The 21479-nt window shown below is 34.1% G+C and overlaps 1 protein-coding gene across 1 annotated transcript in view; it reads left to right on the plus strand.

Annotated features, from left to right (window-relative positions):
• The window catches only part of LOC113494097 (neurotrimin-like), a 155182-nt gene that overhangs the window by 116499 nt on the left and 17204 nt on the right, over window positions 1-21479 (plus strand). The window contains exon 3 of the mRNA XM_026872244.1: window positions 9255-9382. Coding sequence (XP_026728045.1) covers window positions 9255-9382 — 128 coding nt within the window. The remainder of the gene's footprint in view (window positions 1-9254; window positions 9383-21479) is intronic.

Below are 21479 nucleotides of genomic sequence, written 5' to 3' on the forward strand. Positions count from 1 at the left end.
TAAAATAGATCGTGGACTATACCTACTGGGGAAACCACGTTAAAAAAAATGCGCCGAGTACATTACCCCATAGGTGGTGCGGAAATTTGTGCATATTACGTAAAATATGCATTTATGTAAAATATTAATGATTAAAACCGCAATATCTCACGAATGGTGAGTCGTAAGAGAAAAAGTGACTGAACCATTTTTGTAGAGAATTGTATGATCTACAACTTTTGTCTGTATTATTTTACGATAAAACTTACCGTTTTGGAGAAAAATGGAAAAAACCTTAATTTTGCATGTTTGACCTTGAATTTTTTTTTTTGCAGAAGTGGGATCGAAGGGGACTTTTGATATTTTCTTTATAATTATGTATTTAACGTCTCCGCCAATTTTCAGCTCTATGCGAATTTTGGCTAAGTCAAATGTCTATTTTGACTGGACTATTAGTAATTTGTGTGTATTTACTTTTAGTTTGGCCGTTTTGTAATTTGGGAATAAGCTGGTTGTTTGCTGATGAAATTAGATACATAAAACTACTTGCTTTGTGGTTTTGTATGAGGGCTTATTTTATTTAAGGAATTTATTTAACCTTCAATTTTATGTGGGTAATTAGAACGCGGTGAATATGTCACCTCTACCTATGTTCTACGAATAAAGACTTTGTATTTGTATTTGTATTTGTATTTATGTTTTAATTTTTGTTTAATGTATTTGTTTATATTTAATTGTTCCAAACTGTAAAATTGTATTTAGATTATGTGAAATCATAAACCATTCAAAGTTGATATAATATGTAGATGAAAAATTAAATGTCAGTTAGTGAGTGTTTTTATTTAACTTTTGCTACAAACAAAAGGCAATTGTAATAAGTAACTAGACCAGTTTTGGCAGATGTATATTTAAAATAAATTTATATGATCGATATGATCATATAAATTTATTTTACATACAATTGCGAAGCAACTCACCAGAATGCATTCACCTGACTAAAATATAAATTCAAGTTACCAGAAAAAGTAATATGTCTGACCATTATTATAATTCCATAATTAATTACCACATACCGATCAAAAACCAAAGCACGTACGTAAACTCTCACCTAAGTACACCAAAGTACCTAAAAGTTTAAAGATAAATCTATCTAAATACCTTAGAGCCACGTACGATCCCTAATTGATGTAAATTCTAAACAAAAACACTTTTCACATTAAAAATACAAGATCCTCGCGTCTCGCGGGAGGGGTGTTGGGAGGAGGGTGGGGGTTAAGAGGTGGGGCAGTCTTCATAAGAGGATTAAACACGGTAATAAGGTTTGCATCCAACACACTTGGCCGGGTCAAGTAGGGTTTACCGGCGTTCTTCTGCTATGCTCCTGGACTTAAGTTCTTTCATAATATTATTATTTATCTTTTTGTTTTTAAACTCTGATAGTTAGTGTGGGTAATTAATTATGGAGACTAGATTTTTGAGAAACAGTGAAGGGTGTATACTGGTCTTAATTTTGTTATTTTTTTTGTAAATATAAGACATGATAAAAAAGTAATTCGTGTCCGACCAATTTTAAATACTAAAGTAAAATAGATTAAAGTATTAAATTCCATATGCTATAAAAAGGAAAAAATGACTACAAGGTCAGTCGATGTGTATGTGATGCTATATATACCATCAATACATTTGTATGTTTCTGACGTAATACTATAATCGAATGGACTTCAGCTGTTTATTTAAATCATACGCAGACATTTTAAACATTGTTATTATTCAAATAAATATATTATATTTATCCTATTCATCATTTTGGGCTAGTTTCATTTGGTCCAAGATAGAAAATCGTGGAAGGATTTTGGAGAGGCCTTTGCCAGGCAGAGGATTTTGCCAGACAGTGACACAGAGTAAGCTAGATAAAAAAATGTAAAGAACTCATCTTGAAAAACATAACATTTATCACACAAACCAACGAACTCAATGTAATTAACACTATAAATTAATGGACATTGAAATAAATAGCAGAGTCTGTAAATACTAAAATTAACGTGAAGCAAAAACATCGAAAATAAACACCGTAGTACCATTAATCACGCATACAAAAGTACCGATAAATATCCAATGATACGAAATACAGGCAACGGCACAAGTTTTATCAAAAAGTTTTGAACAGTTACATAATATTTGTTGCTGTTGAAATAAGGAAAATAATACAAATGCTTGATTACTCACGTCAAAGTAAGATGTCAAAAAATTCAAGTGATTTAAGTTTTGATTGTACGGATAGCCGAATGTTTGGGGTTACGTGGAGAAGGTGACGTGTCGCGGGTTCGATCCTCATGTAGGTCACACGTTTTTTGTTGTCTGGTCTGAGTGTATTTTTGTGCATGTCGCTTGAATTTTTGTCATGAAATTCTTAATTCTTTAGTGCGAAAAAAAAGTGATTGCGTATTTTGTTTCCACTTTTTCTTAATTAAGAGTTATTTCAATTTGCATTAAGTTGTAACTTTACAACATTGTATTTTTAGTAGATCTAGCGTAATTATTTCTTTGTCAGAATACTGATGCGTAATTTTATTCAAATATGACTCGGTAGTAAAAAGAATCGTAAACGCTCCTCGTTTTTGTGGCCGATTGTACCAATTCACATTAAAATTCGTACTAAATTTTAATTTGCAAAATAACCTAAAAGTTGAATGTTTATGCCGTTTCGAGCAATTATTTGTGTGGAGGTTTTAATACTGGCTGGTTTGGTGACGGCCAGAGGCAGACACGGTTTAGCTTGGTTTGTTTCCGTTCAACAAATGTAGTCCTGTAAATATATGTGTTCGTATGTCGGTGTGTCTTTTTATAGATACTTTGGCGTTCATTTTTCAACAATGAGGTTTGATTTCTTGAGGTCTTGAAGAAAACATAACGGCTTAACGAGATACTAATTAAAAAAGAAATAGTCATGTGTTGATGTAGTCTTGATAACACTGATACTCAAATCTGGTCAGACTGGGAGTCGACTACAACATACTAAATGGTTATGGGAATGATGAGCATCACAGAGCAAAATTGGAATGTGTTACTAGCAGTAAACATTACAAGGCGGGTTCAAATCACCAGTCTGACATATTAAAATAGCATCCCGCTATATAAATAATTATTCTACAAGAAAAAACAAAAATGCTACAAGACTATCACAATGTTTCCAAAGAATTCAAATATTCACTGGTCTGCACCAGTTTTTGTGAAGTAATAATATCTAGCAGCATCTAGGCGTCTCACGGCATCCCAATTTCCGATCCCAACATTTGAAATCTAGGTTTCCTCACGATGTTTTAGAATAAATAAAAAAGCATTAACATATTAGATTTTTAACATTTTTAAAAATCACATTGGTACTTTACCTGCTTTGGGATTTCACCTGTTCGTCCGTCATAAAAAATCATGCATATAGCCATAAGGCTACCACGACATTTTATTTTTCAAACTTGTCTTAAAATACATTAGTGGTGTAGTATAATGGAAACGTATAAATGTGGCGTGACTTTGCGAACACCGGCACAATGCGAAGGTAGCTAAGACTCAATTATGTTACAATTTTAATTTAAATCGTTCTACTTTATGTAAGGAAATTAAATTGAGAAAGGTAAGTTGACGTGGTAAAAGTGATCAGGAATCTGTGTCAGATAGAGGCGATAAAATCTTGAAACTAGTGAGGACCTGAAAGCTGAAAGATACCTAAGAACCTTAACAATAGCGACGATTTAGGCTCGATGATGGTTTAAAAATGTTTAAAATCAGGAGCGTACGTTTGTGGTATGTTATGTACGTAAAATGGTTATGTTTTGTTTTTATAACGGTAGGTAGAACAGGTGTAATTTTCCAGATCAGTTCCTTGAAAAATAGTAATAGGCTTGGTTTTCACTAGGGATACGTATCGATAGCATAACTAATAGAATCGTGTAATCTGTATCGCGTGAGTTAAATTAATCGTTTTATCGGTTTACAAAAACATTTTCATTTCTATAGATCTAATAAAACCATACCAACAACACACGACAACCTGGTGAACCCTCAATATCTACCCTCCCCTTTATCACCTCAGCAGCCATAGGCTATCCACTGTTGAAAATAGGCCTTTTCCAAGGATCGACCGGCTGGAAGCAGCTAACACGGTACTTCCTTGGTGACCACCACGGTGACTTCAAAAGTCCTTTTTTTTTGTTAAGGCCTGGAAACCCTCATGGACACTCACTCCCTGGGGGGAGGAAATGGGTAGTATCAGACTCTCGTGCTACGTCATCCGCATTTTCATGTCGGTGTATGGCAAAGCGTTGCAATCCTTCATACAGACCTAACGAATCCTCCCATATGATTAATTGTTTATTCCATAAATCTATTTAGTAGTTCCATTGATAATTATGAACGTTCCGAGGCTATATGACAACCTAATTGGTCAGCTCGAAATTGTCACTGTCTGGGGAATGCGACTCGTGACTCTGAATTTAGTATTGAGCGTGCAATTTGAAATTGCACTGAATCGGATTATTCCGTTATTAACTGAATATTCCTGTTTATGTAGTATCCTAATTGTTGGTGCTTTTTTATTGTTTGGATTGAGCTCTTCATGTTTGATGTGAAATTTCTCTTCATATTTCATGTGGATGCTTCAAAGTTTATATCGAGCAAAAACGGATATTAAAAATGTTTCACAAGTAATCAAAAGCACATTTTTGCAGATTCTATTTAATAAAAACGAAAACGAAAACCTGCTATCTATAATTCACAATCTCTAGTGTAAATGAGGGACTGCCCCATACATTGAGTTTGGGCCGAATCTATGTTTAACTTTCGCTAATTGTTTACCCTCGGGTCGACTTCAATCACCAGTATAACAAGAGCTCCACGGCTTAAAATCCATCCCTTGTATCACCAGCATTTGTTAGGGAAAAGAGGGGAGGGAAAGCTCAACGTAAAATGAACTTGGACAATGCAATCTCCTGAACACCGATGTTACATGGGAAACTTTTAATTTCATTAATATTTAATTTAAATCTTGCTGAATTTTAATGTAACTGTATTTTGGGCGAAATTTTGGCCTTGTATTTATTCTGATAATTGTAAATAAAACCGGGTTTTAATGCAAAATGTAAACATGTTATTGTCATTTTATGCTATCCCAGTTCTGGGCTAGGGCTTAGGTCAGTCAATATATTTTCTAGAAATACTTATTTCAGCAAATTTTCTTTGAGCTATAACCGTTTACCAAGTTAGCAATGTAAGATAGGATCAATATCGAGCCGCAATTAAAGAAATGAGGTTATATGCTCACGATTCCTGTAATTATCTTTAGTGCTAACATTAACTCGTAATGAGGTTTTAATAAAATTGTGGGACCGCTCCACTTCTAAAGGTTACTTTTATGGTGATCTGGTTTTTAATAGAAGTATCTGAAGTATTTTTAATAACTCTAAAATGAATGATTTAATTTTATTTGAATTAATCTCGATTTGCGAATGTGGTTGATTTTTTTTTTGTGGCCAGGAATGTGGAGGTATTTTTAATGTATTAGAAGTCTATTGCACACAGACTCCTAGTAGATAAGCAATTATTTGATCTATTGGTTTGTGCCAGTAACTCCTATGCTAGAGATCGTGCTTTCGATTCCCACCCATGACAAATATTTGTCTTTAAATGTGAGTACTTAGAAATATGTGGTGTGTTTATAGTTGTCTATTAATCATAATAAAAGCTTTGCTTATTCCGAGACTAGATGGCGTTGAGTTAACATTATAGAATACTTTTAAATTACATCAATGTATAAATGATTGGAAGACTAATGATAGTGAGGTCTAAAGAATAATGATTACGTAGATTAGTGGGCTTACAATGCATGTCACATTGACTGAAGTGGTGAGTTTTATATGTCTCCCATTCTCATATTATCTTAGACTCCTGATAAGTTTAATTAAGTAAGTGAATGTAAATGAAATGACACGTTCATTTTTACAACTCTTTTTTGGCTAAGTAACCATCAGATGACTTCTGATGGACTAGAAGCCGACCCCAACATAGTTGGGAAAAGGCTAGGCCAATGATGAAATGACTTCTCCTGATTTGAGTTGAGCAGCAAGGAGAGCAAGACTTTTAATAATTATAACCTACAATAGTTCCATCTTTTGCCCTTTGTGAATTAAGGCCGCAATAAACCTTTTGGAAGCCAGTCAAGGTCATTCGGCAGGCTACGGCCCTCATGGCCCTCCTGAGCTTTCTCACATCTCTGGGGCGCGAGTGACTACAAATCTTAGACAGAGATGGAAAAAGGAAGACACAATTTTATCAGCGGTACCAAAATTGATTGTAGAGACGCACAACTTTAAACGTCAAAACATCATAGACAACAGATCTTTTATCTAAACAAAACGTCAACTACATAATAGACAATAATTATGACGTACATATTTAACAGCCGCTAATGGGTGTGCCGCACACAGCTGTGCCCATACATGAATATTTAAGGCGGTAAGAATGCACCGCTCGTATCCTTCGATCGATCGCTGTCTACGTCGGCGAACGTTTATAGTTCGATACGTATTTTGTAATGTAATTTTAGTGATTTTAGGCTTCAGTAGAGGTTTATTGACTAGCTGAAGTTCGGAAAAATGACATAAATTTAACTGAAAGAACGTTACCCAGGACTTGATTTGAAAGAGATTTTTACACGTGCATTTTGTAATATTTAAATTCATGGTCAGCAATATCGCAGTTTATTTAAGAAAATTTTAACAAATAAATGAAAATATTTTTTTTTAATTACATCATACACTTTTATGTTACAGCAAAAAAAAAACCTTACATTTTTAATTCTATTAGTAAAATTTATATACTCTTTACACTGAACCGCTTCCTATCGATTATTACAAACTAAACCCTACACGTGTGAGGAACCAGCCACAAATTAATTATTAATTCATACAGTCCGGTACAAACACCTCAGTCACAACCCTCGAACACAAACAGAGCTACAATTCTATTAACATTTACTGCCAACCCTAATAGTTGGCATATTTCCTACCAAAATGACACATTGCGGGTCAAATTGACCAAGTTCCGTGTTGATTTGGCTGTACGATTGTTAAAACTTCCCTGAATGTCAGTGTTAGGATAAAGGGTTTACTGCAAGCGAAACTAAAATAGGCTTTTTTTACCTTTTATTTAGGAGACCGACATGTTTTCTGTTTTGATTAGAAAGCGTGGGGTGAGGTGCGAGTGTAGGCGGTTAAACATGGTGACTTTTTCAAGAAAAGAGAAAGCATTCGTTGATTACTTTATCACCATGCATTTTGGTTTTTGTCTACGCGTATGAATCCCGATATATGTGACGTTAAAACTTTTAACACAAGCCTTTAAATGCAGTTTGTTAATTCAACAAACATTTAAATTTAAATTGTCAACAAAAGGTTTCTAGAAATTCAAACCCATCCCTTTGTTGTTCCCCAATAAGATTAAAACAATTGCAAAAACTCGCAACAAGAACATCAACAGCGCTGTGAAGGTATCTGGAAACAGGAGAAATTCTTGAAATATTTCTAATTAATGTTTCCAAATAACTCGACATCAAACGCCTACAGCTGCAGTTATAATTAATCTGACCATACGATCTAACATGGCTGACCTTTCGCATGATAATGTCAAATGTAGGAAACAGTCCTATAACACACGTTTGCATGCATATTTTACGCCTACACCACGCAGTATTACCGTGCCTACACTCCTGTATCTAACAACATAACATTTCTCGTGGCAAGCATCATAAATCATGTTGTAGTGATGTGCCCGCTATCGATACTAATTCCGCGGAGAATAACTCATGCTCGTATGCTTACTAAGCAAATGACGGGGATGTTGGATTGCCGATAGTATTCCGGTTTGGAAGCGGTACATCATTATGCATTGCTGTATTTTGTTTATGGAAATCATAATACTCATTTGACCTGCGCGTTTTTTTTTTCGGCGCTGTTGTCAATTGAGCGATTTTTTTAATTTATGTATTTTCAAAGTTATTTTTTCATATTGACCTATAGTTGTCTCTTTTAGACAATTATTCTGTTGATTATATTATTTGATCTAAGATTAGATGATAAATCTCAACACTAAAAATATAAAATACTTGAATGATTTTTACTTTAATAAAAAATAAACGTTAATTTTTTTTCTGTAAACAACTTATATCGTCAACTATTTTAGTCCTACATCTGAGCAAAGGTTTACTCCATATGACTGACGACTGAACCCTAAGTTTCACGAGTCGGACTTGACCAGTTACTTTTTTTCGATACGATTTTTCTCGTACAATATTTTACATAAAACCCCTAGTTCCACATACTGGAACCCAACCCCACGCGTGGTTTCGGTTATTTTTGGTTGTTAGCCCCTGAATGAGATAGGACGCTATTGTGTCATATAAAAGTTACTTTTGGCTTTACGACTCGAAATTCTAGGCGAGCAACTGCCAAATATTAAGTTTTATTGTGTTGTTAGTACGGGAAATTGGGACTGTCTTGAATAGGCGGAATTGTACCGAATAACTAGGGAAATACTGCTTTTATACGTTTTAGGATTAGGTATAGGCGTTTTACTGTATTCATTGGAGAATAGGACAAGGAGGTATTTTGTTACTTAAAGTAGTCTGGAATAATTTGGAGAATATTTCTTTTTTAGGAATATTCATTGGCCTAGCCTTTTCCCCAACTATGTTGGGGTCGGCTACCAGTCCAACCGGTTTCAGCTAAGTACCAGTGTTTTACAAGGAGCGACTGCCTATCTGACCTCCTTAACCCAGTTACCTGGGCAACACGATACCCCTTGGTTAGACTGGCTGTCAGACTTTTTCAAGCTTCTGACTACCTGTAACGACTGTCAAAGATGTAGGAATAACAGCCGGGACCCACAATTTAACGTGCCTTCCGAAACACGGAGGAACTCGTTATGACAAAGATGGTCCCATCTACGGACCAACCGCGTCAAGCATAGCTGAACCTGTGATCGAATCACTTATGCGGTTATAGCTTAGCCACTTAGGAATATTGTTGTAATTAAATAAAATAAGGTCCATAATATTCTGAATTACTGTGAGTTTGGAATATTAATAATATTTGTCAAGAAAGAAAGAAAAATGTATTTTGACAAGAAACTATTACGATGTCATCAAGTTAAAGTTGAGTTTGAATACGACTATTTTCAGTTCGACCTCTCGGAAATGTTATAAAAAACTTTATATTTATTTTCAGATTTACACGTGGTCAACCGCAAGCTGGTTGACGTGCCGCAGTTCGAGCGACCCATAGGCAACCACACCTTCCACATCGGCAAGGAAGCTGTACTTGGTTGCTCTGTCATCAATCTAGGGAAACATAAGGCAAGTTGGTCTATCTATTTTTTATATTACTAAACGGAAAATGAAATAATTTAATAGATTTAAAACATTTAAAAACCCACGTATTTAAATGAAACTACATTAAAATTTTATCACAATCGGTCTAGCCGTTTTTATAACAATCAGTCGTACTATACGACATTTGTATTGTGCAATAATTGAGTAAGTATGGTCAATTGAACAGTATATTCACTCCATGTAAATCTAGTAGGTAAATGTTAAATTATTCGGATGAGACTATAAGTCAAGCCCAGTATGGGCTGCGACAAAACATGGCAGGAAAAGTCCACTTCTAATCCCAATGCCTCAGAAAGATGATTACACAAAACAATTTTTTTGCTTCTCCTTTTAAAAAATATCCGCAAACACATCAATCAAATCAACGTTGTTACATTTTATGATAAAAAAATAACAGCGAAATCACCCGCAGGACGTACCAAGGCGGTTAATATTAGCTCAGGTACATTAAACAACCTGTTTCCTATCTCTGCTAATGGTCTAGTTGACGTTTACATTGCGTTCTCGGTAAACAGTTGCCGCCAATATCACTTTAGTAGCGGTGCAATGAGTATCTATCTAATTTAGTTTGGTCGTGGTCGAGAGATGTAAGAACCTTTTAATAAATACTTTTTTTAATTGCCTCTGGATGCATCAGAAATTTTTTATTATTATTTTTAAATATTATTACTTTTAATTAAATAAGGTGTAATTCATAAGAAAAATAAATAACTTATTATTTAGTCATAATATTAGTAGTAGATAACTATAAATTTTAATATTATACTGAGTTATCAGCGAAAATCCTCTGATTTTGTTAGACAATACTAAAAATGTAGTGTATAGGAGAAGTGCCTGTTCAATTTTCGCGAAGCCTAGCGATCTTTGATCACTTTATTTGAATGATCTTGTAAAACAACCACGACTCAATGGTTATTGTTTAAGTCGTTTCACTATTTTCAGATTCAACCTCAACTGTCAGATGTTATAATAGTGAAATACAGAAATCGTCAGAGAACAAGACGCCCTGTAGTGGTCAACACAACAACACTCGATCCTCCGACCCCGGCGTTACTCCATAAAAATCCTGAACAATTTCCCTTTCCCATAATGCCATCTACAGCTAAAACTTTAATGATACCATTGCGACGTCGGACATTAATTCCTTGGATGCTGGTAATTACTGATTGTTTATAGCCAGGTCGCTCGAATTATGGCAACCATTAGCTTCTGATGTTCTCAGGGTGCTTCGAGTTAAGACGCTGTTTCTTTTTTAATTAGCGTTGTTGAAACGATTCGGTTGAGACGTTTTTTGGATAGTATGTCTGTTCTGCGGTAGGTAGTTCCTGATAGATCCATCACAATTTAGACAAAAGTCAATTCAACTCAATAAGCCCTCTGCCGTTTAGACCTGTATCAACATATAAAATTAAATATAATCGGGTTTTCTCTTCTTGAAGTTATTCCATGACTAAAACGAGATACAAAATAAACAATTCGATCAAAATTAAAATGTTTCTCAATCTTTCTTATTTCTATTATTACCCCACAGACGCAACTCCATATACAAAATATTCCACAACTATAACTCTATAAAACTTTTAAAAGCAAAACCTTTTCGCTCTCGCAAGCTGGAGAGTTAAGTCAGAAATACGATGCAATTATTGGCGTATTGGCTTAACACTGGCTATAGAATATACGGCGAACGATGCTGGGCTCGCGTTATGATTCTCTAAAGCGGTTCAGAAGAAATAAAAAGCTTATGCACACATGGTGACCCGGGCTAGATATCGTTCTGTTTTAAATGGGTTTTGTAGTGAGAAAAATAAATTTTGACTGTAAATGTTTATGAGTCTTAAATGATGCAAGTTTTTTTTTTGTAAGAGGATGTACCAGTTGTAGGTATTTAGTTTAAATTACGTTTTTCTTGGTCCTTGGTTTGATTGTCAGCAAAAGCAAGCAAAAATAATTGATATAATTTCAAAACTAGTAAGCATCCATTTTTGTACAAGAATGTAGAAATTAATGTTTTTTAAGGATTAAGAAGAAAACATAGCAGGAATTTACAAAAATGATTTATTTCTAGTAAAACAGGCGCTTAAGAAGTGTTTAATTAGAAAGTACGCGATTCCAAAATAACATTCTTATTAAGAAGAACCGTCAAGAAGCGCCATTGGATTGGTTTGTGACCCTGTAGTAGTTCAATTTAAGCTCTTACAAATAAATATTTCAAATATACTGAATTGATAAGGACAGTAAAAACTTAAATAGCAAAGGCAGAATACGAACTACAATCATTACATGAAACGTATTGTAATACATTTTATATGTATACTAGCTGTTGCCCGCGACTTCGTCCGCGTGGTGAGAAGATATAAGTTAGAATTTATACCTGCCTTCTATCCATCTATCTGCCTTCTATCTATCTTGTAGGATTCAGTCAGCGTTTGCAATGTAAGCGCAAAAAATGTGTTTTTTTACGACCTCACATTAGAAACCTCAAAAATTGTGCCTATGTGTTATTCTGATGTATAAGCTATATTGTGGTAAAGTTTCATTCAAATCCATTTAGTAGTTTTTACGTGAAAGAGTAACAAACATCCATACATCCATACATCCATACTTACAAACTTTCGCCTTTATAATAGTAGTAGGATGTCATTGGACAAACCTGAACTATTCATTCCTCACTTCAAAAGAATCACTTTCCATACCTGTTGCCAAAATAAAAGTCAAAAATGTTCCCTTGGCTTTTGGTATAAGAGCCAAACTTTTACAAACACATCTTCCCAAAACTTTACAATTTGGTAGAAGCAGTTACAGAGAACTTGCCGTTGTCTTTACTGTTAATTACAATAAAAGCAATGAACGTAGCTATTTCCTTAATTATGTAAGTACTGCGGTTTTATAATTTAATTAATTATAATTATAATTTGTTGGAGAATTTGAACAGGAATTTTGGATTATGTGAACTTTGACATTCGCTCGGAATCCGTACTAATATTATAAATGCGAAAGTAACTCTGTATATCTGTCTGTCTGTCTGTCTGTCTGTTTATCTGTTACGCTTTCACGTCTAAACCACTGAAATGTTTTTAATGAAATTTGGTTCAGAGATAGAGTTGACCTTGAAAAAGAACATAGGATAGTTTTTATCCCGGACTTTTGAAGAGTTCTCTTGGAAACGCGATATAACCGACCTCGACCCGGGCGAAGCCGCGGGCGAAAAGCTAGTTTAAAATAATTCACGTTTTGTTAATACATAGGATCAAAAAGATAAGTAGTAGGTCCCTAATAGAAATGAGTTTGTACCTAACTAATTTAATTACTTATGGGCTTTTTCAGCAAAATACGCACATGAAAAACACCGAAACAATATTTTTAAAATTTCAAAATTCTAAATTGCAACCATATTACGTAGGCTCTGATATTTGTCCGTAAGACCGAATGATACCTATTTATACCTATTTTGTAAAACCTATACATAACATTATTTATGAACCTAGCACATAGACCAAGTAAAATGTATGTTTAATAGATTCCGGAAAAAAATATGCCTGCTTCATGAACCGTGGTGGTAAAATGTTACTACAATTTCCAAAATATACAGGCAGGGTCGTAAAACAGTCATAACATTTAGATCCAAACTGGAACTTCATTATTTATTACATCAGCTCCAAAGAGGTTTTTTTCGTGACCCATACAAGCGATAATTAGGTTTAATATGTTTTTCTTCGCTAGCTTTCCTGCATTTTCTATGAAAGATAGCTGCGTAATTACTTTGCTTAGTTAATTAATGAACGGCATTAAAAATGCAAACTGAGTATTTTTAATTTTATTATTTCAGGAAAATGGTTTTCTTAGAAATATTTTTCATTCCCGTAAAATGCTTTGAAACAACCGCAAAACTTTCAAATTTAAAAAAAATACAAGAAAAAAAGTTATCACACATTGTCGTCACCTGATAGAAATGTATTGTTTAAAAAACACTTCGTTATCACAAAATTCGCTACCGGCTTCTTAGAGAAACTTATTAACAGACATACACAAAAGCAAACCTGAAAATACGACGTGCTTCGTAGAAACAGCTAACATGCACGGTAGAACATAATTACATGTTCCTTTGATTACAAATCCTTAAATACATTACACCTCATTAGCCTAGTTTGTCCTGAAAAACACATACGACCTTTTTGCATTTATATTTATTTGTGGCAAACTTACGTAATTAAAGGGCGCACGTTAATCTCAATTACTTAACGAAATGCAAGCGCCTTACGAGATGGTGTAGGCAGACGTAAGCGGATAGTTAATTATGAAATTCGTTCCCGTCTTATTCCGCTCTGATATGTGGTTGTAATTTGGGAATCTGTGTAATGGAATTTTTGAGTGTAGTTAGAAGAATTGGTGTGGTGATAGTTTTGTGATGGTAACAGTCTTTTTTTGTAAAATGTTGTCACAGAGTCTGTTAACGTTTCTATTGGATAAATTTGTGGAGGACAACCGCTATTTGTGAATTATTTTTTTCACGTCGACGTGCTTCCTTTAGGACTGATTATTAGCGTATTGATCTATGTGATTATAATAACTGTCGTGAGATTGATTCATAATTATTTATTTAACAATATCTTACTCATGAATATTTATCGGATTATTTTATGCAAAAAATAAGAAATGTTTTTTATGTTTTTTCCTTTCGTGTTCATTTAATTAACTACGCAATACAACTAAGTAATCTTGATATATTTTATTTGAAACCCTTCTTACATTATGTGTGCCAAGAAAACACCAGTAATTAGGTCATCATATCAATCTAGACTGTTTGCTGCACAAGGAAATGAACAGCCAAAGTGCTTACAGATAGCTACCAAGCAATTAATGTGTGCTTCTAGTAATTGGCTCATAGTTTAACTACGAGAACCTATTAAATTACCGTTTTACAACTTTCAAGAAATTATGGCGTTGTAAGAATTGGTCTACACCTTTTTTCATATCTTTTAATTTTAGTTACAAAGTTTAAAAAGGTAAACCGGTGATAGGAAAAGGACATGTTTTTTTGAAAAAAAAAATACCGTCCTTCATATTTATAACCTTACCAAACGTTGCTTATCATCTATTTTTTTTTATTTGTTGTTAATTAAAAAACAGGAAATTTACGTCTTTACGTGCTTTTTCGCTACTTAAACAAAAAAAAGACTTTTCAGATTTTTCTTTCTAGTCTCTAGATCTTTGCATTTTAGTATCATCTTGCACTTAAAACTACCACAAACTTCCATTCAGTACATATAAACATTTCCTTTACCGGTAAGATACTCGTTGGTAAACTGACTATTATTTATGTATTACAATTCAAAGGAAATAGGGTGAGTTACGTTTGACGTCAAGATTCCATGCGGGTGTTAAAATATGCATCGGCTTTGAGCACATCAATCCATGGGGTCCCCGGGGCGTCGATGATGGTGACTGCGCATTCAACTGACAGGATATTTTTCACGGTGTTAAGTTATGGCACTTTATATTATTGGTTATGTTTCTGTCCGTTTTTGTTTTACGTATCGACTAGATTCGTTGAAATTATATAACCTTATGTTTATTTTTTAGTTTGTCTGCATCCAAGATCCCATAATTTGTATGATCCATGAATGATGGTCTTGAGGGGTGTCTTTGCGCATGTCACTTGAATGTTTGTGAACCACCCCGCGACACAATGGATTTCCTCAGTGCATGAAAAGATATACAAAAATAAAAAATAAAGGTGAATCCAGGTTGCTCGTTTTTTTCCGGGTTGACTATAGGTGTCATACTGCTACTGACTAAAACCCACCCCTGTTCTTTCATTTTCTCTTTATGTACGGGGGCTACGGTAAGACTCTTATACAACCCGCTAGCCCGAAAAAAGCGTTGATCATCTTCTTTCGAGTAGATAGGTAACAAAACTCAAGTCATGGCAGCATCATTGGCATATACATACATACATATTTTTAATTTGCAGGTGAACTAGTAATCAAACGCATTGCATCATATTTGGAGAGCCATCAAACGTGTCGAAAATGTCAAAGTTCAATTTTAATCATCATGTACCTACCTCTCATCAAGAAGTAATTTACCTTAGCGAACTGTACAAACATACTTAATTACGTCATCAACACATTCCAAACACATATCATAAACAACGCCTCAATTTCAATTACTTTCATCACAACAAACGATTCGCGGAACGCTCCTACAGAAATACTCTCAACAATAAAAAAATATATATGATCGTTACTATAAAACACATTTGTAGGTCCCCCGAGCGATATAAGCCCGTACAAACATCATAAATTTCCACAAACATTTATTACGTAAATGTTAAATGAAGAATTTGAATCACGCACCGCCGCCAAATTGATTTGGTACTCGTCAACCAACGCATTTAAATCCTCGGTCACGTACTGTTTTATTGTGAGCCAAAAGTTACAATGGACCGGTACGAATAGTAATCTTACTCGAAGCTTTGTGTAATTCTTGGAAATTGCTACCCGGGAGTTTGCAAATACTCTGCTATGTAATACGCGTCTTGTGTTTGATTTTGTTTTTGACCCACTGCAAAAACTTAGTTGAGATCTTTGGATTATTTATTTTGATGATTTATTTGGCTTTTAATGGAATCTATAACTTTTTATAAGGAATACCTTTAGGTAACATTTTCACACAGTAATTAACGATTTGGCCGACTCCATTACCTGGCTTATTCCTATAAACATTACTTTACCGTAATTAACTTACCTAATAAGCATTTTAGTTTACTTTCTAGTCAGAAAAACATCACAACTACTGATAATATATTTAAATGCATATTTTCGTGCTCTTGCTATCAAAATTATATTTTCACAAAAGACAGTTAAAATTTTAAAACCGTCCAGTCCAAAAAATATTACTCTCCTCTCATAGTCGGGTAAAAATTAGATTTTCCGCCCACCCTTCAAGAGTTACGAACGTAAGCCCTAGTAACTGTTTATATACAAAAATATTACGAAAAGTAACGAAAATACTGCAATACTTGAACCTTTTCTCATTACATCGACCTTTTTAGAGGCTCCGCTCAGAATCTGAAGACCCTTATTATTTACATCCCTAATACCATTACTTAAATGTGCGGTATGATTATAACAATATAAATTATATTCTAGCATCCTTAGAAAATGTTTACTTAGTATTAGAAAATATTATTTGGTTGTGAATTGAGGTTCAAGTTTCCCGACCACCGAATTCCATAGAATGTGATTTGTAAAAATCTTAAAGATATGTAAATTTACTTATACCGACAGTTGTAAATTGTTAGTATTTTAGGATTGCCAAGAGGAAGTCAGAAGTATGTGAGCCTGTGTGCATGTTTCAATGGGTAACGTTTAGAAAAAGTAAGCGAAGGTTATGTTTTTTATTTTTGTATGTTTCACTTCTATGGTTAAAACGATTTACTTTTGAAAGAAAAAATGTTTCTTGTACTGTTTCAATCCCAAAAAGAAAATAGGAGAGTTTTATAATCATGACCTATTTTTAGACGATTCTACTTTTCTGGACTTTTTCTTGACGTACCTAGATCTGACGCAAAGCTAGTTTATGGCAAAAATTTTAATAGTATCATTTAATGCTGACCCTAATCCGCCAACGACCAAGTTATCACTTTTCTCATTACGTCACAATAATGAATACCCTACCCACTGACAAACACAACATAACCTTTTAATTAAAAGTAAATATTACCTAATAAAATATGGAACCATTTTCGCACCAACTAATATATCTTTATGAGTTCGTATAATCTTTAATATGCAGCCGGAAATATGATTATCATCTCATACAAACAGTGTTATTATACTCGAGCCGATATGGGCTAGTGATGCGACACGAGATTGCTTTTCTAGACGAATTATTCGATGTTAGTCGATTCCGAGAGTGCTTATGCGTCCCGATTGAGTATTACGTTAACCAAAAACTCGATTTAGTAGATTCGTTAATCGGTATTTTGTGAGTCGGAACGAATTTTGTAGTGAGTGTGTTAGACGTGGCTTTAACTAGAATTTGGTTAATGGTACATAGAAATGTCGTTAAACCTGTTAACTGTACAGAAATCATTAGTACTGATTTGACATTTGAATGGTGTAAGAATTAAAATTGCTTTTGAATGTGTAACTTGCGGAAAATTCATGGGTATTTTTTTTATCGAGTCCATTTCGTCAAACTGAAACTCTTCCAGGATTTTCTATCCTGTCTCTCATGGAACCAGCCCACGCAGTAAGCGTTTACCACGGCGCAGCTGTCCATCTGCTGACTCCCATTGTGTAGTGACTTTTTCCCAGCGGCCCCTATCCATGCGGTGACGAGCAATATCTTTGCCGACTGTAATCCCAGTTTTAGAATAGGATGGTGTTGGAAATTCGTTCTTGTAACCTAACACCAAGACTGCTGGGTTCCATAGCTGTGTGGCACACGCCATGGTGGAACTTATTAATTGTATGTTATTAAAGTGAGTTTTTGTAGAGGAGCTAGTAAAATTACTAAAGACTTATCAAAATTAAACCTCAACTAAACTACACAAAGTACAAACTCCGATACCAAAATAAACTAACTTAATCCAACAATACACGAAAACTCGACTAAACCAAAGAAACAACACAGCACTAGTCACGTTAATTTTATACGATGGTACAAGGGGCTTTCTTTATTAAATGCAGATATAATTAGGTACATTAATGTCAACAGTAAAATAGGAGACAAAATTAATTTCAAGACACCTAAAATACTTACGTGAAGATAATTCCGTTCTGAGAAATGTTTTGTAGCTTCAAGAATATTATTTTGTTAAAACAATGTTTTGTGAGCACGTTTCTTTGTTTGCTGGTTTGTCTTGGTTTTAAACCGTCAAGCTTTACATGTTTTTCTTGGTAAATGTGTTTTCGTCAGGATTTTATGTTTGGGGACAGAAAGATCCGGGTTAAGAGCTGCAACTTTTTTTTGGAAATTTTGAAGTACCGCCACTAGGAAGGAAAAAAATATGATTAAGTGATTGCCCCTTTAAAGCAGTTTTCGGAAGTGTGCCCAATTGATCATGAAAATGTTAATATAAAATCTAATTATTTATTATTATTTTTAATTCTCTATCTTTAATTAAGGAGAAAATCGAACTATTTATTTTACAATATTTATCAAGAAGGAACATCTGTGTGTATTATTATTATATTTCAGTATTTTCTGTTCATATTAAATTTCCCATGGATCGGATATTTCCGAACCTTTTGAAGTTATGATTTCTTTGTACTTTATGTATCTTCCGAGAATAAGATCTATCCTGTAATCCAAGGAAGCTTTACATTTAGTGGCTTTCATATAAAAGAAAATTCACAAAAAATATTAGGAGTAAAAAGAGTACAATATTAAGAAAAGAGGAAATAATTCGTGAAAATTTTATAAATTGACTAAAAATCGTCTCACGATTGAAGTGAAAATATTTTTACAACAAAAACAAGCAGAAACCACGGTGTGACGAATGACAGAAACTAGTCCTAATAGTCAGTTCAGCCCAGTTTCAGCATTAGACTAGTTGTATGTCAGATCATAATGATGCATAATCACGCAATATACATGATATTGTTAAACTCTGTGAAATCGGAAAGAGGAAAGTGTTGCAAGATTTGAAAACAGACACACAGCGAGATAGCTTAAACTAAATAAAAGCTTGTTATAAGTATAAATCAAAACAAAACATCACCAAAACTAACAATCATAAAAACGACACAATTAATTAATCAATTAAAATAAAGCCGGGGTCTAAACAAATCACCATAATAAATTGATAAGATGTTAAGACTGAAATATCTTTGATAATCCGACGTTGAAGGAGCAAATCCTGTTGCAACAAATAACCGGAGTCATCTTATCTTGTGGTACAAATTATAAGCGGGAAACGTTTAAAATCTTGATGTACTCAATGTTCCATACAATATGGAGAAAAAATCAAGTCTATTCCTAAGGGTCTATTGGTTGTCCGTCCGTTGGTCAAGAGGACGATGTAGCGAGAGACGACAATGTTAAGTGACAGTTATTCATATTTTTTTACGCTATTTTTACGGAAAGCGACCGATTTCATAATCATTTCGTTTCATGTTTTCTTTTTTGTCGGCAATAGTTCTAATCTGCTTTGCCACCCCATTAAAATCACAGTCTTTAATTTTCGGAATAATCGATTCGCTTAATCGTATTTCACAGCTTTTGTTATCCGTACTAGCCTAAGTATTCTGTTTTCTTGTTTCTTTTTCATTCAACTATCTTATTAAAATTTTCTTCGTTTTTTGGGATTTAAGAAACCCCTAATTTTCTTCATCTTAGTTCTTGGACCAAAACCATCGCGCATTAAATTAATGTTACCCGTCAGAATTCGTTGAAAACGCTCCTTGAGACGAACAATAGCAAGCGGAGAGGCCCATCGCTCTTCAAGCAACAATGGCCTAATAAAATCTACAAGAAGGGAAGTGTAGTCGGCAAATGTGTGATGTTTGATAACTGTTGTGATATACGTCTTTTTGAAGGCCCTTTTTTATTTGGTGATTGTTTGCTCATACTTTTATATTTTTTTGGTTGAAATGATTTGTGGAAACCTTTGGCTGTTCGTTATGAAATTAATGTTAGTATTTTTTTTATTTGGGAATCATCATCCTTATCATCCTAGCCTTTTCTCAACTGTGTTTGGAGTCGGCTTCCAGTCTAATCAGATTTAGCTAAGTACCAGTATTTTACAAGGATCGAAGGATCTTTTCAATATCTGGAAATCAAGAAATCAATTATTACATGCCTTTTTTTTAGCTTCACTTCGTCCACAATTTCGACTACGTCAGACTTTTTTAGGATCTTTTTTGCTAAGTCTGATTTAGAGTCCCGAGTTATAATAAATCCAGTCTTACTTACAAGTACAATCAAAATTGAAAACACCTCGTTTCGTTTTCGTTTTGACGTAAGTACTACATAAAAAGGAAAGCGAAACAAACTCCCAACTCTTACAAATTACAACTCTCAGTTGATTAAACATTTCATTAGGAGAGTAACATATAATATTTATAGAAGTATTTCTTATTCGTTCCCTCGTTTCTTGAAAAATCTCATTACTAGCATAGTCGGAGGGGAGTCGGTCTCTTATAGAGAGTGCCACAAAGCGAGCAGTGCATTCGGCGATACATAATGGGAACAGGAAATTTAAACGTATCATTTTGTTGAATACTTCTTTGGTACCCGGGAAATGATGTTGTAGACAGGTAGGTAGGAAAGGAAAATTTATCGACGATGTCGTTTTCATTATCTTTGAAGTGATGCGAGAAGTAATATCTAGGTTCCTTGGTTACCTCATAAAAGAAGAAAAAGAAATGGAACAAAAAAGTTGAATAGCAAATACAAATATTTGATCGTAGGTACTTACTACGCACACTAAGCACTTAGGAAGCGGTGAAGGGTGGGCGAAACTGGGTGCTGTCCAATGTAAATGACCTTCAAAAAGTGCTACTTAGTAGCCCAATTTGAATAAATGAATTTTGATTTTGATTTTGATTTTGACTAGTAGTAAGACTCTCCTTTTGCATTTATTTTAAATTTACAATATAGTAGAGTATACAAAAACACTTGAAATTAAATAAATACAAAAAAATGAAGCAACAATTATAAAACAAAAAAAAAAAACCATAAAAGCTCTACCTAAAACACAAATATGAAAATGAAATAAATAAATTAAACAACCCTCCATGCTCCCTTAATTATTGAGATACAAAAACAAACCACAACCTCATCATTCAAAACATGAGTAATTTCTTTACCTCCATAAACCTGTATCAAGATAAATCAATGTAATGTGACATTTGCCATTAGTTCCCCATGCAGCACACACACACACACACACACACATGATAAAGTGCGCCTCTTGAATGTAGAGCCCCTTGATGTCGAAGAGATGATATTACCGCTAAATGTGTAGAGATTAAAACCCGTAGCTCGATAGAGAGCTGAGTAACGTAGTACTCATAATTTAATATTTTGGAATTGGTTTCAGACTTGTGTG

The sequence above is a fragment of the Trichoplusia ni genome, chromosome 5 (genome assembly GCF_003590095.1).
Source record: "Trichoplusia ni isolate ovarian cell line Hi5 chromosome 5, tn1, whole genome shotgun sequence".
NCBI lineage: Eukaryota > Metazoa > Arthropoda > Insecta > Lepidoptera > Noctuidae > Trichoplusia > Trichoplusia ni.